Below are 26,816 nucleotides of genomic sequence, written 5' to 3'. Positions count from 1 at the left end.
ATATTTATCCCACATTTGAAATCGTGCTATTCACAACACCAGTTTTCATTAGATTCTGCTCTGTAGAGTGGAGGAAACCCAAATGCCCCATCTTGATAATCCTGATTGTAATCCAAACGTAAATTCTGTAAATCTGAGGCCGGGTGGATGACCTGTGCCCTTAGCTAGCCAACGCACTTTCAGTGCCTTCTCTACACTTCCAAAGCGGTGAATGCTGGTGACGTCCCACGCACAGAATCCTCTCCTCTGCTGCCATTTGCACAGAGGGGCTAGGGATGGCAACGCACCTACAAGGCGGGCAGAGAGCAAAGGTAAAAGTTTTAATCTGGTGCTCAAAATGCAGACTGAAAAGTGGAGCTTCCATTCCGATCTATTCACGTCCTCTAATGCCATCTACGCAAAAGGTGATTTTATAACAGATCCGCACTTTCATATTTTAGCGGTAATAGTTGGGCGGGAGAAGTGGTAAGAGGGCGTGTCTTAGAATGTCATGTGACTAGTCAGGCGACAGGGTGATGATGTGGAAAAGTGATGCAATTTGCTTTAGAGATATTTAATAAATAGGGTTTAAATACCAAAAGTGCGGAGACATTTTTGAAGATCCCTCGTAAGAAGGTGCTGTTGTATTGGAGGCATTCCCGTGCACTAAGAGCCGGATTTTACAAACGTGCCAAAAGTTAATCGGCGGAAGCCACCCTGCCGCCACCTAACGTAATTGGTTTAATTGGGATTAAGTGGTACGATAATCGGTTGTAAGGTATTTAATATAAATTTCCAAGTCGGTTCCCCGTAACCTTCTTAGATGATTAGAACAAGAGAGATTTTTCTAAGAGTCCCCACTTCTGGCATTATAGAATAACATAGAACAGATATGCTTTTAAAGGCATAAGAACCTCTTGATCTAAAGTTAGCCTTTTTAGTAGGAGACGATAATTGGTTGTGCCATTGATACCCCCGTATTAGGAAGGTTGACATTTTCGGAATGGATATGCTAAGTACAGTGTATTTGTTTGACTTTAACCCTTTCAGGACCATAAGGATCGTAGGCCAATTTTTGTGGTTTTGACGACATTTTTATGGTAAAAAGGGCTTGCAGATGCCAAAAAATTGATTTTTTTTGTGAAATATCATTATTTTTATTTAAAAAAATCACACTTCTGGCTTATGGTCAGTGTGGCAAGTGAATCTTCTCGTCAATCTAGCAACGACGCTAATGAATGAATGTCGGAACCAGTTTGTTTACATAAAGGCAGTATCCTATGGAATCCGTACATATCAAATTTAGAACTGTAGACTATCCCAATCAAAATTGATAGGATTTTAAAGTTATGGGACAAATAGGTCCCTTGGTCCTGAAAGGGTTAACCAGAAATGGGCTCTTCTCATAAGCTGGTCCCTTCCTTTGGAATACTGTGCCCATGGTTATCTCTGAGTCGTTAGGTTATGTAATATTTTGTAAGAAATTGAAGACCTAGTTGTTTTCCTCTGCCCTCAGTACTGTTGATTATTAAGTATATTTCTACTCATAAGATTGGTGTTATATAAAATGCACGAATAGAGTATTACTGTAAATATATTATTACAGCTCAGCAGATCTTCAGTTCTTGACCTATCGGCAACATGGAGTCAGTGAGAAACGAGAGCAGATTTTATGCAATGTTCCTCCTCCCCACCCCCACCTCATTATTCAGCGATTCTAATCAGTTCAGAGATCGCCTCCAGACATGCCTTCCATATTGTGAATTCTATTTCTGCCCTAGACATCGGAACGGGGGAGGCCGCGGGGTCATGGCCTCCCTAAAAATTGGCGGTCGACGGTTGGTGCCCGCCCTCCCACCCTTTTTCTGGTGTTGTAGTTTATATCTTCAGGGCAGCTGTCGCGCAGCGTCAATGAGCAGGCCTGCCCGGGGAACCTTCATTCTACTTCCGGGGTCAGGCCTGCTCATTGACGCTGCGTGGCAGCTGCCTGGAATATTTAAAGTACAACGCCGGGAGAAGGTGGAGTCGGGAGCTGGTGATGGGCCATGCCACATGTTTCCGCTGGGGCTAGGGCGGAGCTCCTGGGACCCCCCCCAAAAAACCAAACAGCATTCCACTGCCTCTGAATTTCTACAAATGGCTATCAACTAGGGCTTGTATCAAGTTTAAGACCCTGTGTTTAATTTTTAAACTATTGAATGTTGCGATCGCTGGTGCATTTTTACGTTCCGTCATGGAGTTTACGTTCTAGAGATATGCTTTGTCTCGACGTGCCCTCCCTGTTGGTGGTTAAACTTCTGACTTACCGGAAAGTGATGTTTTATGTTCAGGGTCCAATTTGTTGGAACCGGTTCTCTATGGATCTTAGGCAAGCATCATCGGTTTTACGGTTTTACAGAAAACCTTTTTATTTTTCAATGCTTTCTCAACCAGTAGCAGTGAGTAATGAACCAGCAGTCGAGTCTCAGTCAAGTAGAAGCAATGGTGATGTTTTGTTGGTGTTTGTTCATCGTTGGTTGTATTGTCATATGTTCGTTTGTTGTATTGTAATATGTTCATTGTATTATGTTGTTCTATTAAAATATGTGTTGTATGAGAAGGTTGTAATTTGTTATTTTTCATTTGACTGTTCTATTGTACTCCGCAGGATATGCGGAATATAAATTTTTAAAATAAAAAAATGACGGCTCTCCCTTGACCCTTCCAACATTATCCTCGTGTGGAACCCAAACCTGTTCTGAATCAGTTCTTCCAAGCCTCGTCTTTCTGCCTCACCAGGTTGCTCTCGACGCGCTGGAAGAAATCTGCTATGAGATGGCGCTCCAGACCGAAGAAGTCTTTGATGAATATGCTATTTTTGCAGTCACCAACAGAGGTAAGCACCGCCAACAGAACCTGCTGGGTCTTGACAGGGGCAGAAGGGGAGGGAAGAAACGGTAGCATTGCCGCCACAGAGAAGGCCGCCAGCCCTTTCAGCTGCCTTCCCCCCCCCTAACTCCCCCACCCCCGCTACAGACCAGGAAGAAGCAAAGGGGTTAGGACCTAAATGGAGATTTGTAACAGCCCATTGGGAAGAGGAAGAGCAGAACCCCTTCAAATACTCATAGAGACTTCTGACAGTGATTTTAATAGAATAGCCATTGGTTGAAAGAGATGTGTATTTTCCAATCACTTCATGTCAAAAGAGTAATTTTATGGATTAAGACATCATGAGTGTAATATTCAAGAAATTGACTTACCCCTCAATAAGTGTTTGGGGGGGGGGGGGGGGGTTGAACAGCAGGTTAGCAACATCAGTTGATTATAATATTACTGGCATCTCCATAAGTTACACAAAAGATTGTATAACTGCCCTGATGGCGGCCCTGCGCGTGCCAGCTGCAAGACCTTCGCGTGCCACAGTTGGCACATGTGCTATAGGTTCGCCATCGCTGACCTAGACCAACTGCTTTCGCCCACTACCATACGGGGAATTCAGGAAACGCCTAAAAACATACCTGTTCCAGAAATACCTAAACAATTGACCCGCTCTCCCTTTCCCTCTCCCTCCCCCCTCCCTATTCCACCTGAACTTACAGCACTGTTATAAATATAACCTGATATCTTCCATCTTATCGTAACTTTACGTTGCTATTTATCCCCAACAGGTCCTGTCGGACATTACCTACTAAAATGTACATATTACATTTTCGCTCAGCAAATTGTATTTCTATACTATTGCCTCCTGAGGTCTCTGATCTCTGTATTTCCTCTGAATATCTACTTATTGTATTTCGCTGAATGTCCAGCACTCTTGATTGTAAACCGGCTAGAAGTCGCAAGATTGTGGCGGTAGAGAAGAATAAAGTTATTATTATTATTATTATTTGTGCTAATCTGTATTTTAGCTGAAAACCTTTCTAACACGATCAGGAACAGCATTCTTCATTGTTTTATGTAGGTCAAAATGTTCGCCCTTTAAGCAAAAGAGAATATATCCTTGATGTGTCCACTCAAATGGAGCAGCTTGATGGCAACTACATGTTCCTATTCAGGCGTGTCATCTGGGTTCAGCCCTTGAAATTTGAGAACGAGTTATATGTCACCATGCACTTCAACCAGGTAAAAGCACAGGCCCCAGCCTTAGGCTATTACCCCGTGGAGGGGCGATTCATATTGTGTTTGGTAACCCCCAATCATTTTGAAACGTTGGCGCCTGTTTCTCACTGTTTTTCTTAAAAGCAGAGACCTTCAGTCGTAAAGCCTGGTGGTCCAGGAATGCCAAACCTGTGAGCAAGTGTAAAGCATGTGGGAAAAAGGAACTATAGTTAAGTGACTGACGCTGGGTTCTGTGTTCAAGTTTCAAGTTTAATTACATTTGATGAATCGCTTATTACAATATCTAAGCGATGTACAGTTTAAAAACCAACAAATTGTGGTAATACATATAGTTTAAATGGGCTAGACAATAGACAGACAATTTGGACAGACATGAATGAGTAGGAAGGAGGGGGAAAGTTACAATTACGATATTTGTTAAAATTTACATAAAAAGGAAAACACATTAGGTAAAAATGGGGTGAGGTAAGGTAGAAATTTTATTAATTAATAGAAGATTGCGAAAATTTAGAATATATCTATCATAAATCAAATGCGTCTTGAAATAAATATGTTTTTAAAATTTTTTTAAAAGAAATAAGGTCTTTTTCGTTTTTAATAAAATTTGGAAGGGAGTTCCACAATGAAGGGGCCACCACGGAGAACATATCATTTCGTCTTGTGCCGATAATTCTCAACGAGGGGATTGAAAGCAAGTTTGACGAGGATGATCTTAGAGAGCGAGAAGCGTTGTATGGGACAATCATTTTTGATATAAATTGGGGTTCGTTAAAGATGAATGTTTTATAAACCAGAAATATAACTTTGAAAGTGATTCGATGAGAAATGGGGAGCCAATGTGATTTAATGAATAATGGGGTAACATGATCATATTTTTTTGCTTTGTGAATAAGTTTAATTGCAGTGTTTTGGATAATTTGGAGCCGTCTCTTTTCTTTCTGGGTTATGTTGATTAAAAGGGAATTACAATAGTCTAATTTTGAAATGATTAGAGAATGAACTAGAATATTAATTGATTTGGGATCTAAAAAGGAGGAAATTGAACGAAGAAGCCGTAGTCTGTAAAAGCAAGATTTAACTATTTCGCTAATATGACTATGAAATGAAAGATCTACATCAATTATTACTCCAAGAATTTTCAATTGGGGTACAGATTCAAGAGGAGTATTGTCTAATATGAATGGTGTTTTTAAAGTTATTAGGAGTCACTGCCCAGGAAAAGAATCTAAGCATTATCATTAAAGATATATGTTAAAACCCTCGGCTCAATCTGCGAAAGCAAATAGAATGTTAGGAATGATCAGGAAAGGAATGGAAAACAAAGATGAAAATGTTATAATGGCCTGGTACGGCTGCACCTCAAATACTGTGCGCAGTTCTGGTTGCCGTATCTCAAAAAAAAAGATAGAGCGGATTTAGAAAAGGTACAGAGAAGAGCGACAAAAATGATAAAAGGGATGGGGGCGACTTCCCTATGAGGAAAGGCTAAAGCGGCTGAGGCTCTTCAGGTTGGAGAAGAGAGGGCTCAGGGGGATATGATAAAAGGCCTATAAAATAACGAGTGGAGTGGAAAAAGTAGATGCCGATCGCTTGTTAACTCCTTCCAAAAATACTAGGACTAGGGGGCATGTGAGGAAGCTACTAAGTAGCAGATTTAAAAATAAAACCGCTGAAAATATTTCTTCACACAACGTGTAATTAAACTTTGGAATTAATTGCCGGACAATGTGGTGAAACCAGTTAGCTTGGCGGGGTTTAAAAAGGCTTTGGATAATTTCCTAGGATAAGCAGCATAAAATCTGTTTTACTACTTGGGACCTGAGTTGGAGACAGGATACTGGGCTTGATGGACCTTCGGTCTGTGCCAGCATGGCAGCTCTTACGTTCTTATATGAGCCAAGTCTAGGACAATTGAGCCATTGTGACATCACAGATGAGGTTGGCTCTTAGGCATTGGTGGAATGAGGCATGATGACATCACGATCTCAGCTCTGGAATGTTGCTACTCTTTGGGTTTCTGCCAGGTACTTGGGACCTGCCACATACTGGGCTTGATGGACCTTTGGTCTGTCCCAGTTTGGCAATTCTTATGTTATGTTCTTATGAAAACAGAAACACACTATCCCCATGAAAATTTAACATTCTTTGCAAGATGGAAAGCGTAGTAACTGCCCCATAATTAGTGAGTATGTCTAGGGCTCAGCTCATGTGGGAAACTGGTACGGGCAGAAGAATGTGGAGGGAAGGGAAGGAGAATGAAAACTTTGCCTCTTTCCTCAGGTTCTGCCAGATTATCTCAAAGGGCTTTTCAACACCATGCCCCAGATGAAAATAAGTGAGCACCAGTTCCAGCAAGCCTCGAGACTGGCAGCGCTGCAGCACCGAGCAAAAGACGGCATCTACCTGCCCACTCTGTATGTACTAATGTGGATGCACCCTAATAAAACAACCGCGTGCACCTCAACAGTTTCTATGCCTGATGGAGGGCGTTCAGGTTTTATGCCGTGTGTACCTTCATTTACAACGCCAGTTGTGCAATTCAGGGGCGTAGCGAGGGGAGGAGGCAACCAGGGCGGTGGAACCCCCGCACCCTCCTCTCCCCCACCAGTTCCTTCCGGCCCCCTGTTCCGCACGTGCGTTCTCTCTTCTCCTCCCCCCCACAAACCTCTGTAAAGCTTCACCAGCACGAGTGGCTTCTCCAGCATGCTGCTCGCACTAGTGTTGGGTTTCCCTCTGATGTCACTTCCTGGCCCCGCGACCCGGAAGTGATTCAGAGAGGAACCAGGCCATCACGAGCAACAGGCAGAAGTTGCTCGCGCTAGCGAAGATCTGCAGAAGTACGAGGCGGAGGGAATGATGGCGCGAGCGTAGCGTGGTGTGGTGAGGGTGGAGAGGTGCCAGCACCCCCATCGGGACGGCGCCCAATGCAGTCCACCCCTCTCCCCTACTAAGCCGCTGGTGCAGTTGTTTTGCTAGTCCCTAGTCATGGATCTCTGAAACAAGGCAAAGGTTGCACAAGCATCACGAAAAACGTTGAGAGAAAATAAGCTGATAATACGCAGCGTGATTTTTTTTCATTCCGGTTTATAGCACAGGTGCGTCCAATTCTAGGAAATTTCTGCCGGATTCTCTAAACAGCGCCGTGGTCGGTGGCCACCTTAAAAGTGTCCGCTGATCACATGCCAATCACGCGACAGCGCCTTTTAGAGAATCACGCCTCCGGCAAAAGTAGGCGCCGAAAACGCAGGCCAGGTTTTTTAAGGCCTACATTTCCGGCACCTACCTTTGAAGTGACTCGCGGATCTGGAGGTGCCCTACCGGCGCCTAACGCCACTTCCGGCATTAGCTGCGTCTACAGTGGTATTAGGGACCAGTAAGCGCCTCCGGAGGCGCCATTACGATGCCGTTTAGGCTAAGGTGGCCAGATTTTTACATTCGCAGACGCCCTCTTGCCCGACACAATTTCGGAGGAAGCTTTTCAAAACCCGAACAAAATGCCAGGTTTTGAAAAGCTGTCCGCACCCCCCCCCCCCCACCCCCGGGACATGTCTTCAAAATGAGTACATGTCCGGGGAAATCCGGACGTCTGGTAACCTTTGAATTTTTATTTAAGTACCGTTTAAAACAGCATTTTCCTCTTAACTTAGGCACTGGTAGGGCACCTAAGTTAAGAATCCCTCAGCACCTAAGCAAGATTCGGTTTGTTGACTGCAACCATGACAGCTGATTTCTCTTTCTGGGCCTTCATCTCCTTCTCTTAGCCGAGAAGTTCAGGATTACGTGTCCAGCCAGTTCTATAAGCTCCTGAAGCCTCAGTCCTGGTTAAACATGGTGCTCCAGCAGATGCAGCAGATCCAGGCCCTGAGTGCTCACCAGGCCAGAGTTCAGTTCCTGGGTAAGAAATCTCCTACAAATGAACACCAGAGAGGATTATTCTTGCATAATGCAAAACCCCAAAAAGGGGAGTAAGAACAACAAGTCTGCCCTTATTTTGTGATTATCTATTCAGGATTATTTCACTTTTAGCACGTTTGTGCACTAGTGTACTTTACAAGGGAAGCCCAGGGATGTTTCACAGGTAATATTTGGGTTTATGACTGTCACAGCTGGTGTTTTAGGGACTTGTTCCCACTGTAAGCTGTGAAACTGAGGGCTTCCCATTTACACTTATAATTAGAAGTACCGTATTTGCCGGCGTATAGGACGACTGGGCGTATAAGACGACCCCCCAACTTTTAGTTAAAAAATAGAGTTTTGTGTTATACTCGCCGTATAAGACGACCCCTTCTTCCTTCTCCACCCCTTTGTATTCCCCCATGTGCTTTCAGCGTTCTTCTCCCTCCTCTGTCTTCAAGTGCTTTCAGAGTCCTTCCCCCCCCCCCTTCTCTACCGCCCCGGGTGCAGCACAGCCAGCCAGGTCCCCTTACTTTTGTGGCACTTCCCCGACCGACCGACAACAGCCCGGGTCCGACAAACTTCCCTGCCCTTAACCGCGAATCTAAATTACCTTCTTACAGCTGCTGTAAGAAGGTAATTTAGATTCGCGGCTACAGGGCAGGGAGGATTGTCGGACCCGGGCTGTTATCGGTCGGTCGGGGAAGTGCCACAAAAGTAAGGGGACCTGGCCGGCTGTGCTGCAACCGGGGCGGGGCGGCCGCCCCTCTCTCTTGGTACCGCGAGGCTACTCTCCTTCTCCTTGCCTGCAGCACAGAGCCGAACGGAAGTCTTCCCGACGTCAGCGCTGACGTCGGAGGGAGGGAGGGCTTTGTTTAAGCTTTGTTTAAGCCCTCCCTCCCCTCCGACGTCAGCGCTGACGTCGGGAAGACTTCCGTTCGGCTCTGTGCTGCAAGCAGAGAAGGTAGGGAGAAGAAGAGCCGCGCGACTGAGTACATCCAGCCCCGCAAGTAAGGGCATGTAAACTGTACCTGGCGTATAAGACGACCCCCGACTTTGGGGAGGATTTTAAGGTACTAAAAAGTCGTCTTATACGCCGGCAAATACGGTAGGTTGTTTTGGTTCAGTTGCCTCTGCCCTTCACCCCGTTTTTCGGGTCAGGGGAGACTTCTTATTCTTACCCAATGACAGGTGCAGCACATCCAGGAATGGCTCATAACTAGAGTTAAAAAACAAACAAACCGCAGACTAGTATGTACAAGTGTTTATTATACCAAATATTTAATGCAGTTAATGATACCACCTCATTACAAACCAAGGGACCCGACACGGTCCATGTTTCGGAGAACACGCCTTCTTCAGGGGTCCTAAAGGATATAAATGTAATGTAATGTAATGTAATTTATTTCTTATATACCGCTACATCCGTTAGGTTCTAAGCGGTTTGAAGAAAATATACATTAAGATTATAAATGAGAAGTAAGAAGGTACTTAAAAAATTCCCTTACAACAAATCTAAGCATTTCCGGGGGGCTGGACAGCTTTTCAAAACCCGACACTTTGTCCGGGTTTTGAAAAGCCTCCTCAAATCGCATCGGGCGATGAGGAAGTCCGCGCATGTACGGACTTCCTCCCCTCCCGACATGAGCACGTAGAGGGAGGGCGGGGCTAGGGCAGGATTAGGGCATTACAGGGCAGGGATGAGCGGAACTGGGTCTAGGGATCTGAATTTTCCTATTGGAAAATCTGGCAACTCTACTCATAACATAACATAAAAATGTGTACGTATACCACAAAATCTTACAGTTCTATGTGGTTGACAGGATGAAGAGGACCGAATAATTACAGTGAAGTACAAAGCATCAATATTCCAGCTGATGAACTGTTCACGATCATTCTTATTTTGGTTTTACTTTATTATAATGTTTTAACATGATTTTTTAGGATTATTTGTGTCATGATGATTCTGTTTTTAATTTATAACATTTATATTGACGAAATCAGTAAATATACAATAATACAGTGGTCTCAAACTCAAACCCTTTACAGGGCCACTTTTGGGATTTGTAGGTCCTTGGAGGGCCTCAGATAAAATAGTTAATGTCTTATTAAAGAAATGACAATTTTGCATGAGGTTAAACTCTTTATGGTTTTATAAATCTATCCTTTTGGCTAAGTCTTAATAATAATATTGTAATTTATAGCTAAAGAGACATATGATCAAGAAACGGTTTTATTTTACTTTTGTGACTATGATAAACATTCCAAGGGCCTCAAAATAGGACCTGGTGGGCCGCATGTGGCCCCCGGGCCGCGACTTTGAGATCACTGCAATAATATAATACAATAAAATTGGCATTAAATTAAAATTCATCATATTAATTTCCATCAAATATCTTTCATTTCTTCAAAATATGTTTCCAAAACACTCATTACATCTCTCAATCCCGTCCCCCTAATTCCTACCACCCTTCCCTTTTCCCTATTGACCTCTTCCCCCCTATCCTCCCCAAACCCAATGAAAGTTGACAAAAATATAGAATAATAAAAGTAAAGAACTGGAATTTTAGATAAATAATCATAGCTTCAATGTAAATCATTAAGAATTCTTTTTTGAAAAATTCTGTTTTTAAATTCTGTATGTAACTCTGTGAACCATTTAGTTATAAACGGTTAGAAATTTTTTAAAATAAATAAATAAAATTTTGCTAATAAATTAGCTTTCACGTAACCAGCTATACAGCAATATTCAGTGAGAGATAACTGGTCATCCTTGCTGGATAATGCCGGTTAGCGCTTAGTAGGTAGCTGTGGTGTGGTAAGGGGGGATGGGGTGGGGGCGGACCGCCACGGGTGCCATCTTGGTGGGGGCACCGGCACCTCTCTGTCCCCCCCCCCACCATGCTCACGCTTTCCCTTCTCCGTCGCCCCCCCCCCCAATACCTCTTTAAATCTTCACCAGCGCGAGCAACTACTCTAGCCGGCTGCTTGCGCCGGCCTGGCGTCCTCTGAAATCACTTCCGGATTGCAGGAAGTGACCTAAGAGGGAAAGCCAACGCCGGCACAGGCAGCAGGCTGGAGAAGCTGCTCGCGCTGGCAAAGATTTTAAGAGGCGTGAGTGAGACGTGTGGGACGTGGAAGGAGTGGGGGGACGCCACCGCCCCAGGCGCCTCCTACCCTCACTACGCCAATGGTAGGTAGCTGGTTATATTACATGATGTACAGTAATTGGCTTTTTAGTGATATTCAGTGCATCTCCAGCTAAGCTCGGTGGCCAAACTAGGCCAAACAAGGGATGAACATTTACTCGCAAACAGGATGGGCGATAAGCAAAGCTCTGGCATCTGAGGGTAAATAGCTGGAATATTTTTGGCCAATTTAAACCTAACTGGCTAGTGTTCGATATTGGTCTTGGCCGGTTAAATTTAAACCAGACAAAAAAACCTTCAATATTCAATGCCAATCACCCGAAACGGCCCAGTGTTGAACATTTAGGTTGACTGCCGACTGCAGGTGTCGGTCTGAAAATCGGACTCAGTTATATTTGTGGAACGCAGACATCTTCAGTCACGCGCGTCTCTGTCATTTTTCAGGGTTGCTGAATGCCTTCCCCCTGTTTGGCTCTTCTTTCTTCTACATCCAGAGCTGCAGCGATAACAGCGTGCTGTCCCCATGCGTCCTGGCTGTTAATCAGAACGGTCTTCATTTCCTCCATAAGGAAACCCACGTACGTGTTTGGGGAGAGTCATATCCCGACCTGGGCTTGGTCATATATGCACAGTTCCTTGGGTAAAGATTTCTCATCAAGTGTGCATGCAGGAATGTGGAGTAATAACTATGTCTAATTCGACTGTAAAGGAAATTCACGCCACAAACTCTTTTTTAAGTCAGAAGAGTTTCATGGTATGGACAGATGGTGAACAACAGATAGCATTTAGAGCAAAAACAAGGAAATAGGCCCCACGAAGAAGTAACAGGAACAATGTAAGTGGGGATGGAACTGTCTGCATCAACCAGAGAGAAATTTCAATGAATAAATATTTATTAAGAAATGAATTGATAAAACAGTCTAACTCTATATCATATGTTCAGTTCCATTTATATTCTAGACCCGACACGATCTGTGTTTCGGCATTACAGCCTGCCTCAGGGGTACAAGAGACATCTACAGGGCAAACATTAGCAATGTCAAATAACAATAATACAATAAGCCAGAGATTATATAACCAGTGATATCAAAATTACATGCAAAGTGACATTCTGTATATATAAATAATATATGCATGAAATTAAAAGAGATAATCAAATACTTTTTGTAAAAAAGTAACCCAAAAGAAAAGATATTATAAATGAGAATTGTATTGTTGTGAAGTGAATTATATTTGAGTGTTTGAAGGTGTTTATTAGTTGATTGAAGCTGGTGATAGAGTGATAAGTAAGATAATGTGAAGAGATGAGATGACAAAATTATATATAATTTGAAACATTTGACATTACTAATGTTTGAAACATTTGACATTACTAATGTTTGTTCTGTAGATGTCTCTCGTACCCCTGAGGCAGGCTCTAATGCCGAAACCCAGACCATGTTGGCAAAAGCAGTCAGCTTAGCAGTGTTTAAAAAAGGTTTGGCTGATTATCTAAAAGAAAAGTCCATAAGATGGGCTTGGGAACATCCACTACTTATTTCTAGGTTAAGAAGCATCAAATTTGTTTCACTCTTTAGGGATTTGGGGATCTTTCCTGGTACTTGTGACCTGGATTGGCCACTGTTGGAAACAGGATACTGGGCTTGGTAGACCTTCAGTCTGTCCCAGTAAGACAATTTTATGTTCTTATGTACTATAAATTCATATTCTATATTATGATAAATCTACTCAGGGGATAAATATAAATATGAATAGATAGTTCCATCACTGCAGGGGAACGAGGCAGCAGAATTTTGCAAACTCTGAAGTCGTTGTTGGTTTGTATCCAGGAGATGATAGTGAAGTTTCCACTAAAGGAGATTCAATCCACACGCACTCAGCGGCCCACTGCTGGTTCCAGCTACCCATATGTAGAGATTATGCTGGGAGATCTCGTGTCACAGAGGATCACACAGCTGCAGCTTGAGCAGGTATGAACGGAAATGTAGCCCTGCGGTAGAGAATGATGTTGGTGGAGGCGATGGAGACAAGAGACTGTGTCTGAATTCAAAAGGGCCTGGGATAGGCACGTGAGATCTCTCGAAGAGAGAAAGAGATAATGGTTACTGCGGATGGGAAGACTGGGTGGGCCATTTGGCCTTTATCTGCCATCATGTTTCTATGACATTTAGGAAGGCTTTGGGGAGAGGGGAAGATGGTAAAGTACATGGGGTGGTAATTACAATTCCAATCACCTTTGAGGCAGACTAGATGGGTCATTGTAATATTTATCTGCCCTCCCATCTCTGAAGATCCAACAATCCCCTCTCCCTGGTGGCCTAGGGGGCACTCTGCACCCCAATATACCTTTAAAAAAAATCCAGGAGGCAGGGAGGAAGGAGTAAGCATGCGGCCTTCCTTCCTCTAGGGCAGGGGTCTCAAAGTCCCTCCTTGAGGGCCGCAATCCAGTCGGGTTTTCAGGATTTCCCCAATGAATATGCATGAGATCTATGTGCATGCACTGCTTTCAATGCATAGTCATTGGGGAAATCCTGAAAACCTAACTGGATTGCGGCCCTCAAGGAGGGACTTTGAGATCCCTGCTCTAGGGTGTCATCATAAAAAGGGTGGCACCCCCGGACCACCCAGTGCATTCTGTGATGCAGCAGGTGGGGGCCTAACTACCAAATAAGAGTTATTCTTATGTGCTTATGACCAATTTTCACCTATTCCAAAAATGTGTAAATGTCTCCATATAGTACATACATAGCCATATCTTTTATAAAATATATTTGTACTATGAAAACTCCACCTCCACTTCATTCAAACCACCTGGAAACACCTATGCACAGCCAGTATATGAGTGCATGCAATCTTGTCAGCAGGCACACTATTCAGACATACAAGTGTATAAGAGCTCTTTTTTAGATATCGAATCTGCTTTATAAAATCACCCTCTAAGGCAGGGGTGTCAAACTCAATCACATTAAGGGGCCGAAATCTACAACACAGGCTAAGTCGTGGGCCAGACCCCGCCCCCCATAATAGTACTAATTGTAATACCATTTTTTCCATTCATTTTTCATATATATATACACAATATAATCTTATCAACAACACATAATGGTTAACCAGAAAATTAAACTACACAAAGCACACTGTATGCTTCTCAACGTCAGAGGGAAGGCTTCCGGGTGAGCTGTGGGATATGCAAGGAGCCGCCGCTCACGGCTTTGTGCACAAAAACGACTGCAGTAGTAAGGAAAAGGGAGCTGGCCTGAAGGTAAACACCTGGGGGAGGCAATTAGCAAAATGCCATATCGCCCACAAGCCGGCCCTTGTGGCCTGCGTGTTGAACACCCCTGGTCTAGTGTAAGGCGCACAGTCACCCGTGGGCCACATAAAACTGCCAAGTGGGCCGGATTCAACCCGCAGGCCTTGTGTTTGACACATGTGCTCTAAGGTGTATACTTCCCAGTTAAAACCAGTTAGTTTTACATAGGGTTACCAGATTTTCTGTTTGGAAAATCCGGACCCCAGCGGCCTGCTCTTGTCGGGCATGAGCACAACCGCGCATGCGCGGATGTGACACGATGACGTCACATGCCCGCACATGTGCGCATGACATCTTTGCGTGGCATCCGTGCATGTGCGGATGTTTTCCTGCCCGACAGTGATTTGTTCCAAGCTTTTCAAAACACGGACAAAGTGCCGGGTTTTGAAAAGCCATCCGGATCCCCGGATATGTCCTCAAGAGGAAATCCAGACGTCTGGTAACCCTAGTTTCACAAACACATGCTACATAGGGCTGTGGCTTACTGGATGAGCTGCTACCTCTGCCCCCATAGCTTGGAAAAGAGACGGCTGAGGGGAGATAGGATTGAAGTCTACAAAATCCGGAGTGGAGTAGAACGGGTACAAGTGGATCGATTTTTCACTCCGTGAAAAATGACAAAGACTAGGAGACACTCGATGAAGTTACTGGGAAATACCTTTAAAACCAATAGGAGGAAATTTTTTTTCACTCAGAGAATAGTTAAGCTCTGCAACGCGTTGCCAGAGGTTGTGATAAGAGCAGTTAACATAGTTGGTTTTAACAAAGGTTTGGACAAGCTCCTGGAGGAAAAGTCCATAGTCTGTTATTAAGAAAGACATGGGGGAAGCCATTGCTTGCCCTGGATCGAACAAGAGGGCACTCTCTAAATTTGAAAGGGGATAGATTCCATACGAACGTAAGGAAGTTCTTCTTCACCCAGAGAGTGGTAGAAAACTGGAACGCTCTTCTGGAGTCTGTCATAGGGGAAAACACCCTCCAGGGATTCATGACAAAGTTAGACAAGTTCCTGGTGAACAAGAGCATACGCTGGTAGGGCTAGTCTCAGTTAGGGCGCTGGTCTTTGACCAGAGGGCCGCTGCGTGAGCGGACTGCTGGGCATGATGGACCACTGGTCTGATCCAGCAGCGGCAATTCTTATGTTCTTATCGGTAGCATGGAATGTTGCTACTCTGGGGATTCTGGAATCTTGTAGCTCTTTGGGGATTCTGCATGGAATGTTGCTATTCTGGGGATTCCGGAATCTTGCTCCTCTTTGGGGATTCTGCATGGAATGTTGCTCCTATTTGGGGTTCCAAAATCTTGCTATTCTTTGAGATGCTGGAATGTTGCTACTCTAGGGATTCCAGAATCTTGTTGCTCTTTGGGGATTCTGCATGGAATGTTGCTCCTATTTGGGGTTCCAGAATGTTGCTCCTATTTGGGGTTCCGGAGTGTTGCTACTCCTTGGGTTTTGGCCAAGTACTGGGGACCTGGATTGGCCACCGTGAGAACGGGCTACTGGGCTTGATGGACCATTGGTCTGACCCAGGGAGGCTATTCTTATGTTCTTATCCCAGTGCTGCTCCTTGTGACCCTGGACAAGTCATCTAATCCTCCAGTGCCCACCACTTTGAATGCAAGTCCCCTTTCCCCTTCCCCAAAAGCAACCACACACTTCTCATCTGCTGCTAAAAACACCCCAGCCCTATCACATCTGCTGTTTTTATGGTCAGCCACATAGTGGCAAAACAGGTGATGTGCATGCCCTGTTTTTATACCTGAGTCCCAGAAATACTGCTTGTTGACCTGTCAATAAATATGTGTGCCATGGATGCCTGCCAGCAACGTTTAACTGAACAGAGACATAAAGTTTCCACCGCTAAGTTGCTTTGAAAGCTGTCTTTATTGTACTCGAGATGGACTATTCCCTTCAGTTGTCCACCTACGTTTAGCCCTTTGTTAATAAATCACAGACGGCAACATTCTAAGGCCTCTCTGCAGGCGAAATAGCTTTTTACCCTCAGATGCCAGAGCTTTGCTTATCGCCCATCCTGTCTGCGAGTAAATGTTCATCCCTTGTTTAACACGCCTCATGCTTGTACCTACTCTCAGGAGAGAGGGCGCTGGGTCTGTAGAGGACTGTATGCACCTGGTAGCACTTTAGAAATGAAGGGGTTGACCTTCAAAGCAATTTATCTGGATATGACAGGCCTGTTCTGGTTGGTCCCGGAGTGATAATTCAGCAACATTTAACCAGACCATGCCACTAAATGTCTGCTCTGGGCAGTGTCAAGGTGGCGGATGACAGCAGAATCAGAGCAGAGCCAGAAGTTATTCAGACACCCCCACTTTTCAGTACCAGGGCCGGTTAGCTAGCTAAACATGTTGGACTACATAAAAAGCCTGGTTTGTTAGTCAGGTAGAGTGCAGAATATTGGCTATAACTGGGTAGCTTCCTGATATGGCCTGGCACTGAATAACTCGGTCTAATTTTGCCGGCGGCTGACACCCGCTGGCTGAATATCGATGAGGATAAGAATTAGTAGTAATCTTCTTGGATTAGCAAAGCTCTGCATAAAATTTCTTTTTTTTTTTTTTTTTTCTTATTATTTTTTATTTTCAAATTTTACATAAAGTGTACAAAATACTAAAGTACAATTGATGAATACACAATATCACTTTTATATCTAATACATCATAATCTAAATAAATTTTTCCCCCTCTCCCTCCCCCCACCCTTCTATTATTTTTCATATATTATTTTTTATTTTCAAATTTTACATAAAGTGTACAAAATATTAAAATACAATTGATGAATACACAATATCACATTTATATTCTAAATATATTTTTATCCCCTCTCCCTCCCCCCACCCTTCTATTACTTTTCATTCATATATTACATATTGTATAACATATTATAACATATTATGTAGAAATTATTTTCATTACCCCCCCTCTATGTGTGTCACAAAAAAAAAATCTAAAAGAAGAAAAGAAGAAGAAAAATCATGCTATTTATTCATTACAGTATTTTGTCAATGGCCCCCATATTTTTATAAATTTAGTATATGTCCCTCTTTGTATTGCTATTGTTCTTTCCATTTTAAATATATGACATATTGTATTCCACCAAAATGTATAATTTAGGTTATTATAATTCTTCCAATTATTGGTTATATGTTGAATGGCAACCCCTGTCATAATTAATAAAAGCTTGTTATTTTTTGGTGAAATTTGACTTTTTTTCCTCATCATCATTCCAAATAATACTGTATCATATGATATTGCTATATGATTTTCCATCAATTTATTAATTTGTGGCCAAATAGAATTCCAAAAAATTTTAATGTAGGGACAATGATATAATAAGTGATCTAGTGTCCCTGGTTCCAGATTACAGTGCCAGCATTTATTGGACTTAGAACTGTCTAATTTTTGCAAACGCGGAAATATTACACACAGGGAACCCCTCCCCCCCCGATGCGTTCTCTGCATGATTATTGTCCCAGGAAAAATGACAAAGTTAAAATCTGTGTGGATGTTCTTTGATTATTTCTGATACCAATCTCTTCTGGTGTTTTGTTTTTGTTTTTCCTCAGGGCCTGGAGCTGTGCCGAGTGATTGCCACACACATGGAGAGCTTGCTTCGTGCGCAGGAGAAGCAGCTGACCCTCCCACCTAGTGAGATCACTCTGCTTTAATGGGTCTATCCACCGGGTTGTATGGACTGAATTTTTCAAAGGATGCAATTTGGAGAGTTGTCGAACTGTACAGAATGTGACAGCGGTTAAGGACTTCTTGTAATGGTGCCACAGACTGCGGCGGATCTCTGATTTTTCTTTCACTTCAGAGAACCCCTTAATAAGTAGATAAAGCAAAACGGATGCCACGTCCCGTGCGTCTCCTGTAGGGAGGAGCACAATACCCATGCCAGGTTTTGATGTTCCTAAATCATGTAGTGAGTTATAGATGCACAAACAGCGTAGGCCCACTACGGTAACATTATCCGGGAAAAGCAGCCCGGTTTCTGTTGCAAAAGAGCCCTGTAAAATGCAAACTCTGGGTGAACATGGAAATAATCACCGCCTGAAGTTAGATAGGAGGACGGATTGAGACATCTGGGTTTTACTTCCACTGAAAGCAACGGAAGTAAAACCCAGATGTGAGCTTGGCCTTGGCCACAAACCGCTGTTTCGGGTTTTGCATTTCAGGCTTAGTTATTTTAATCCTTAATAGGGATAAGACATATCCTGGGAATCGAAGCAAAAAGAGAGTTCTCTCTCACATGCCGAAACTGATCAACACCTCAGTCTCCATCTACTGCAGGGGTGTCAAAGTCCCTCCTCGAGGGCCGCAATCCAATCGGGTTTTCAGGATTTCCCCAATGAATATGAATGAGATCTATTTGCATGCACTGCTTTCATTGTATGCTAATAGATCTCATGCATAGTCATTAGGGAAATCCTGAAAATCCGACTGGATTGCGGCCTTCGAGGAGGGACTTTGACATCCCTGATCTACTGTATGTGTGCCATAGTCTGGCAGTGAGTTTGGTTCAGGTCAGATTTACGGTTGGTTGGTTTTTAATTCTGACCTAGATAAAAGCCTTCCCATGATACAGTTAAAAAGAACAATCCTTTCAGAGAAACTGCCACTCCTTGGGTGCTTTAAAAAAAATGGCCATACATTGCTGTCAAGTATTCCTCTGGTCCAGTGCATTTCATTGGGGCAGAATGACAAGAACCCCGCCCTCCCCCCAGGACAGAAGCCAACATATCAGATAATGGAAAAGTGCTTTCTTGAAGGATATTGTTTCTGTCTAGGACAGAGGTGGGCAACTCCGGTCCTCGAGGGCTGGAATCCAATCGGGTTTTCAGGATTTCCCCAATGAATATGCACTGAAAGCAGTGCATGCAAATAGATCTCATGCATATTCATTGGGGAAATCCTGAAAACCCGACTGGATTCCGGCCCTCGAGGACCGGAGTTGCCCACCCCTGGTCTAGGAGCTCTTAAGTTTGTTTCATTCTTGATATACCTGCTAGAGATCTGGTGAGGCCTGGATCAGGTCCTTGATGGAGTCAAAGAAATGATTTATTTTCCTAATGGATTATTGAGCTCTGCCAGTTGTCATGTGGAAGCAGCAGTGTAGCGAGGGAGGTGGGCGCCTGGGACGGCGGCACCCAGCTTTGCTGCGCTGTTCACCCCTCCCACTCTTCCCCGCCATTTGCGCACCACCTTACCCCCCACGTACCTCTTGAACTGTTCACCGGCAGGAGCACCAACTTCCACCTGCTGCTCGGGCCAGCCTCGGCTCCCTTCTGACATCACATCCTGGTCCCACGGAAAATGCTGCTCACGCCAGCAGACATTTAAAAAGATACATGGGGGGGGGTACAGTGAAGAGATGCACCCCCCAGGGCAGTCTGCCTCTCCCCTCCCCCACCTTACTACGCCACTGTATGGAGTCTATTCTGTAAAGAAAGGTAAGCACCTTTTCTTTCTAGAATGCTAGCATAGCAGAGTGTGTAGGGGAATATATTATAGACACATAAGAATAAGAATAGCCTTACTGGGTCAGACCAGTAGCCCGTCTTCACGGTGGCCAATCCAGGTCACTAGTACCTGGCAAAAACTCAACTAGTAGCAACATTCCATACTACCAATCCCAGGGCAAGCAGTAGCTTCCCCCATGTCTGTCTCAACAGTAGATTATGGACTTTTCCTCCAGGAACTTGTCCAAACATGTCTTAAAACCAGCTGCGTTAACTGCTTTGACCACAGTCTCTGAGCTTAATTATTCTCTGAGTGAAAAAATATTTCCTCCTATTGGTTTTAAAAGTATTTCCCTGTAACTTCATTGAGTGTCCTCTAGTCTTTGTAATTTTTGATGGAGTAAAAAAGTCGATACACTTGTACCCATGCTACTCCACTCAGGATTTTGTAGACTTCAGTCATATCTCCCCTCATCTATCTCTTTTCCAAGCTGAAAATCCCTAACCTTGTTAGTCTTTCCTCGTACGAGAGGAGTCCCATCCCCTTTATCATCTTGGTCACTCTTCTTTGAACCTTTTCTAGTTCCGCTATATCTTTCTTGAGATGAGGAGACCAGAACTGAACGCAATACTCCAGGTGAGGTCACATTATAATATTATTAGTCTTCTTAACCATTCCTTTTTTTAATAATTCCTAGCATCCTGTTTGCTTTATTGGCCGCCGTCATACATTGGGCGGAAGGTTTTATTGCATTGTCTTGGGCGCTAACACCCAAGGTGTACTCTCGCATCTGTTAACTATGATTTGGGTTATTCTTCTCAATGTGCATCACTTTGCATTTGTCCACATTAAATTTAATCTGCCACTTGGATGCCCAGTCTTCCAATTTCCTAAGGTCTGCCTGCAATGTTTCACAATCCGCATGCGTTTTAACAACTTTGAACAGTTTAGTGTCATCTGCAAATTTAATCACATCACTCGTGGTTCCAATTTACAAATCATTTATAAATACAGTAAGTTAAATAGCACCAGTCCCAGTACAGATCCCTCTGGCACACCACTATTTACCCTCCTCTGTTGAGAAAAAAAATGGCCATTTAATGACCACTTACAGCAGCCATAGCACTGGTGCAACCCACCATTGAGCTCCAGAATAGTGCCTAGCTGGAATTTTGGCATTTAGGTTGGTATGTGCCAGTATGCTGGCCTTTAAAAGAATTACCCCCATTATGTGCAGTTCTGGTTGCCCTCAAAAAAGACATAGTGGAATTGGAAAAGTGACAAAAGAGAAGGGTAACAAAAAAGATAACGGGGAAGGAGTGGCTCCCTTTTGAAGAGCAGCTAAGCAGCTTGTAGAAGAGACAATTAAGGGAATGGGATAAGAGATTTCCAAAATAGTGAGCCAAGTGGAACAGCTAAATAAAGGAATAGATATTTAAGCCTTCAAACTACATTTTGACTAAAGCAGTGGTTCCCATCCCTGTCCTGGAGGACCACCAGCCAGTCAGGTTTTCAAGATAGCCCTAACGAATATGCATGGAGTAGATTTGCATGCCTGTTGCCTCCATTATATGCAAATCTCTTTCATGCATATTCATTAGGGCTATCCCAAAACCCTGACTGGCTGGTGGTTCTCCAGGGACAGGGTTGAGAACCACTGGACTAGAGGACACTCCATGGAACTAGCAAGTCACAAATTCAAAATAAATTTGAGAAAGTATTTCTTTTTATTCAGCAATCAAGCTGTTGAATTTACTGCCAACAGATGGACAAGGCATCTAACATATGGCATAGTTACTTGCACGCTACTGGTTTTACATGTGTTAATCATAAATAATAATAATAATTTATTTTCTTGTATACCGCCCCCACCAGCAGTTCTAGGCGGTTCACAACAGAGAAACTGAGACATTTCAGTTAAGGAATACAATATCCAAAAACTCACAACTATTATAAGTTCAGCATCAATGAAATACAACATTGGTTAAAAAAATACATAACAAATAAAAACCACCATCTTAAATATGTAGTTTTAGATCAACATTCTTGTTTATCAAATAAGTAAGTTTTCAGTAATTTCCTAAATGTAAGATAAGAACAGGCTTGGACAATCAACGGTCTCATCCAGGAATTCATCTTCCCCGCCTGATAGTCCAAGAAAGTCTTATAGCGACAGGCCCTTGGGGTAGGGAAGATGAACAGACCTGAATTTCTAGTGCATTTTGTTGAATTGGACAAATTCAGATAGGATACCAAATAAGAGGGTAATAAACCAAAAAGAGCCTTATAACAAAAACACTCTAGCCTCAAAAGGCAACCAATGTAATCTTGCATAAAAAGGACTAACATGATCATATTTCTTAAGCCCAAAGATCAAGCGAACTGCAGCACAAGTCTTGTTTAATACAAGACCCACGAACAGCCTTACTGGGTCAGACCAATGGTCCATCAAGCCCAGTAGCCTGTTCTCATGATGGCCAATCCAGGTCCCTAGTGCCTGACCAAAACCCAAAGATAGCAACATTTCATGCTACCAATACAGGGCAAGCAGAGGCTTCCCCCATGACCGAGAGATCCCACTTGCCTCTCCCAGGCCCTCTTGAATTCAGACACAATCTCTGTTTCCACCACCTCTTCCGAGAGACTGTTCCACGCACCTACCACCCTTCTGTACAAAAGTATTTCCTTAGATTACTCTGGAGCCCATCACCTCTTAACTTCATCCTATGCCCTCTAAAATACATAGCATAACATAACAGCCCACTTATATACTGCTACTAGCTGATGCCCCGGCGTTGCACGGGTATTTAATTATAGCAATAACACTGTAAATGGATTCAAATAAAGATACTTTATAGTGGTGAATGAAATTATTTTTTTACAGCTTAATAAAAAGTACAATATTCAAATTATAATGTGAAATATTTGACAAAATGAATACAATACAACTAACGCAAAACGTGATTATAAACAACAATTTTAGTTTCACCTCCTGGAGCAAGAACATATAAATTCTTGGGTGAACCCAGCCCTGAGCAAGCAACATAGAGTTGTGGGCCGAGAGACCCCCAGAACATATCACCCCAGGTAGTGAGGGATCTGCATACCAAGTTTCGTTCAAATCGGTCAAGCCGTTTTTGCGTGATCGCGGCACATACACACACACATACCTCCGATTTTATATATATAGATACCTTTCAGTTCCAGGCGGTTTACAAGGGTCAAGGAACTGTACCTGCACAGTGAATACAGCACACAAATTAAAATTTATCAAATAAATGGGTCTTCAACATTTTTCTAAAAACCTGATAAAAACTGGAACTTGATTCTAACTTACTGAAACTCTTATCCCAGCACGCTGCTTGGTAGGCTAAGACTCTCTGAAAGTAACGCTTATCAGTACAACCTGTGACTGTGGGAAACGAGAATATGATAGTCTTACGCAAAGATGGTTTTCTATCTGCGAAACTGAAATGGTCAACAAGATAAGTTGGCACCAAGCCATACAATGTTTTATAACAGAAACAAGCCATTTTGAAAAGTATCCTTGATTCAACTGGGAGCCAGTTTACCACGTGTTACTATGTTTTAATGCACGCTTATGCAGTAGAACATGCTAGTAATTGTACTGGGTTTAAAATGAGTTTGGACAAATTCCTAGTGAAGTTCATAAATAATTATTAGCCAAGTAGGCCTCAGAAAGCTACCCCTCGTCTCTGGAAGGGAATGGAAGGAAATGGACCTGTTTGTGGAGATCTGCCAGGTACATCCTAGTGGCTTGGATTACCCTGAACCTTGGGTATGAACCAGCATGCTGTTTCCTATGTCCTATGTCCGTACTGGCACAGTAGGTAAGGCCTGTTTCTTTAAATTTACTTTATCCATCACTAATAAAATAGCAAACGGGACAGTTTGTTGAAAGGTGAACTCAGATGCCTTAATTCTTTGTATAAAAAATGTTATAAATGTATTGCATGCTATTTATTTTTTAAATATTATGTATATAGTAACTTACAGTATTTTGCTAGGAATTTATGAATATTTTCTTAGATATGGGTATGTCGGGAGCCATAGATGGCTTTCAAGTTGAAGTCTAAACCAGAGCTCTGCTCCCTGGCTGGCTGGGGTTGGAATGCTGCAAGAGGGGGGGAGCATTTCCAGCCCCTAAGGGAGGGGGAAGTAGACAGAGAAGCCTCAGCCATTGCTCAAGAGTGGTTCCTAGAGGCCAGATATAGGCACCGTCACTGAACCTACTTTGAGGAGGTAGCTGAATGACTACAGACATGGCCAACTTAGAAGGAAGAGTAAAGAATATAAAATACAAGTAAAATACTCCAGTTGGTTGCAATTGAAGACTCCAGGTATTGGCTTCCATCCCCAGTTCCTACTTAAAAGGAGGAAGAAGCTACCAGGCCAAAAACAGAGAAGGATGTGCAGAAACATGTTTTGTTTTTTTTTTTGGGGGGGGGGGATCTGGACTGTATCCTAACGTCTAAAGTCAACTCTGACTGTACTGTGCAGATTTACAGTTTTCAGAATGCACCAAAAGATGGAATTTTTGTCCCATCAAAACAAACACATCTTTTCTACAATATGTGTAAAGCAGACTATTAACAACTGCGACAGATTGAAGTTTTCTAGACTTTTGCACGTTGTACCGCACTGTGGGATTTGATTCTACTTTGTGCAGAATAAAACTCTATTATGTCCTCTGTTTTCTTTGTTTGGGTTTTATAATTTAAACATTTTACTGAAGGAACAAAAGAAAATACATTCAGATAATATATATTCCTTACAAATGAAATCACATTCCATATAATACATATTATCAAATATTATCATTCCTTCAAACATTTTATATTATAAACCATAATCCCTCATTATCACCCCCCTCCTTCCAACTCTTTTCATTTCCCCCCCCATCCCATTCCCCTCCATCCCATATTCTTTTCCCCCTCCCCAGATGAAAGGTGACAAAAATAATAGCCCGTTCTCACGGTGGCCAATCCAGGTCACTAGTACCTTGCCAAAACCTAAAGAGTAGCAACATTCCATGCTCCCGATCCAGGGCAAGCAGTGGCTTCCCCCATGTCTTTCTCAAGAACAGACTATGGACCTTTCCTCCAGGAACTTGTCCAAACCTTTCTTAAAACCAACTACGCTATCTGCTCTTACCACGACTTCAGGCAACACATTCTGAAGCTTAACTATTCTCTGAGTGAAAAAATATTTCCTCCTATTGGTTTGGTTTTAAAAGTATTTCCCTGTAACTTCATCAAATGTTCCCTAGTCTTTGTAATTTTTGACAGAGTGAAAAATCGATCCGCTTGTACCCGTTCTACTCCACTCAGGATTTTGTAGACTTATGTCATATCTCCCCTCAGCCGTCTCTTTTCCAAGCTGAAGAGCCCTAACCGTTTTAATCTTTCCTCATACGAGAGGAGTACCGTCCCCTTTACCATCTTGGTCGCTCTTCTTTGAACCTTGTCTAGCACCGCTATATCTTTCTTGAGTTAAGGAGACCAGAATTGAATGCAATACTCCAGGTGAGGTCGCATTATGGAGTGATGCAGAGACATTATAATATCCTTAATCTTTTTAACCATCCCTTTTTTAATAATTGCTAGCATGTTTGTTTTTTGGCCACCGCCACACATTGGGTGGAAGGTTTCATCGTGTTTTCTACATTAAACTACAATAAAATATACCTGCCCATAGATCAGGGTACATGCTTGAAAAATGTTGAATGTACACTCTATTTAGGGGATAGACTAAAACAATTACAAACCCAGGATTCGGTTGGCATAGCTATTGGTCATCAGCATTGAATTGGCTTCCCATTATGTATTACTTCTAGTTTAAAATTGTGACCCAAAGCACCATCTTCATGGGACTTCCTCTATACCTAGCCTCAGCTCTAGCTCTTTGTAGACCTATTTGCCACTGTCAGTCCTCATCTGAACACTTTCTCACCCTGACTTCACTAACTCTACTCATCCATGTGCCTTTTTTTTTTTTTTTTTTTTGCTTGTTTCCTATGGAACTCTGGACCCCACACGCTACATGCTGAGCCCTCTAGAATCAAATTTAAAAGTACAGTGAAACCTTGGATTGCAAGTAACTTGGTTTGCAAGCGTTTTGCAAGACAAGCAAAACATTTTATTAAATTTTAACTTGATATACAAGTACATACAGTATACACGTGCCACATCATGACAACTGAGCTGATGGTTCTCTCTCTGACACTGCAAGAGTGTAGTGACTGTTCTAAACGAGCAAAGTCTTGCAATACGAGTACATACAATATACACACGTCACATCATCACAACTGAGCCGATGGTTCTCTCTCTGACACTGCAAGAGTGTAATGACTGTTCTAAACGAGCGAGGTCTTGCAATACAAGTACATACAGTGTACACGCGTCACATCATCACAGCTGAGCCGATGGTTCTTCTCTCTCTGACGCTGCGGGAGTGTAGTGACTGTTCTAAACGAGTGAGGTCTTGCAATATGAGCACATATAGTATTTTGTATTAAAGTTTTTGGGTTGTGTAACGAATCGTCTTTAGTTTCCATTATTTCTTATGGGGAAATTCGCTTTGATATACAGTATGAACCTTAGAAAGTGTTATAGGCGATTCATCAAATAAAATTGAACTTGAACTTGAGTGCTTTGGATACAAGCATGCTTTTGGAACGAATTATGCTTGCAAACCAAGGTTTTACTGTACTCTCAAAACCTACTTATTTGACCTTGCATTCAATGCTACTTTAGTTACAGCTAGTCCAAGTGACATAGGTTTGCAGCTGACTGTATGCTAGGGCTTACCTTCCTGACTTCTATTCCTATCCTAACTGATTCTCTCTGTCCTGTTTTATTTATCTTGTTCCTTTTTTGGCA

At 42.9% G+C, this 26,816-nt stretch overlaps 1 protein-coding gene across 1 annotated transcript in view; it reads left to right on the top strand.

Annotated features, from left to right (window-relative positions):
- Positions 1-18,780, top strand: part of MYO15A (myosin XVA) — a 204,666-nt gene extending 185,886 nt beyond the window's left edge. Inside the window, exons 56-62 of the mRNA XM_033914963.1 lie at positions 2,758-2,854; positions 3,920-4,080; positions 6,358-6,491; positions 7,839-7,972; positions 11,565-11,698; positions 12,950-13,090; positions 18,018-18,780. Of these exons, the coding sequence (XP_033770854.1) occupies positions 2,758-2,854; positions 3,920-4,080; positions 6,358-6,491; positions 7,839-7,972; positions 11,565-11,698; positions 12,950-13,090; positions 18,018-18,119 (903 nt within the window). The 3' untranslated portion in view covers positions 18,120-18,780. The remainder of the gene's footprint in view (positions 1-2,757; positions 2,855-3,919; positions 4,081-6,357; positions 6,492-7,838; positions 7,973-11,564; positions 11,699-12,949; positions 13,091-18,017) is intronic.
- The last annotated feature ends 8,036 nt before the right edge of the window (positions 18,781-26,816 follow it).

The sequence above is a fragment of the Geotrypetes seraphini genome, chromosome 11, assembly GCF_902459505.1.
Source record: "Geotrypetes seraphini chromosome 11, aGeoSer1.1, whole genome shotgun sequence".
NCBI lineage: Eukaryota > Metazoa > Chordata > Amphibia > Gymnophiona > Dermophiidae > Geotrypetes > Geotrypetes seraphini.
This window is presented reverse-complemented; position numbering and strand designations above follow the sequence as displayed.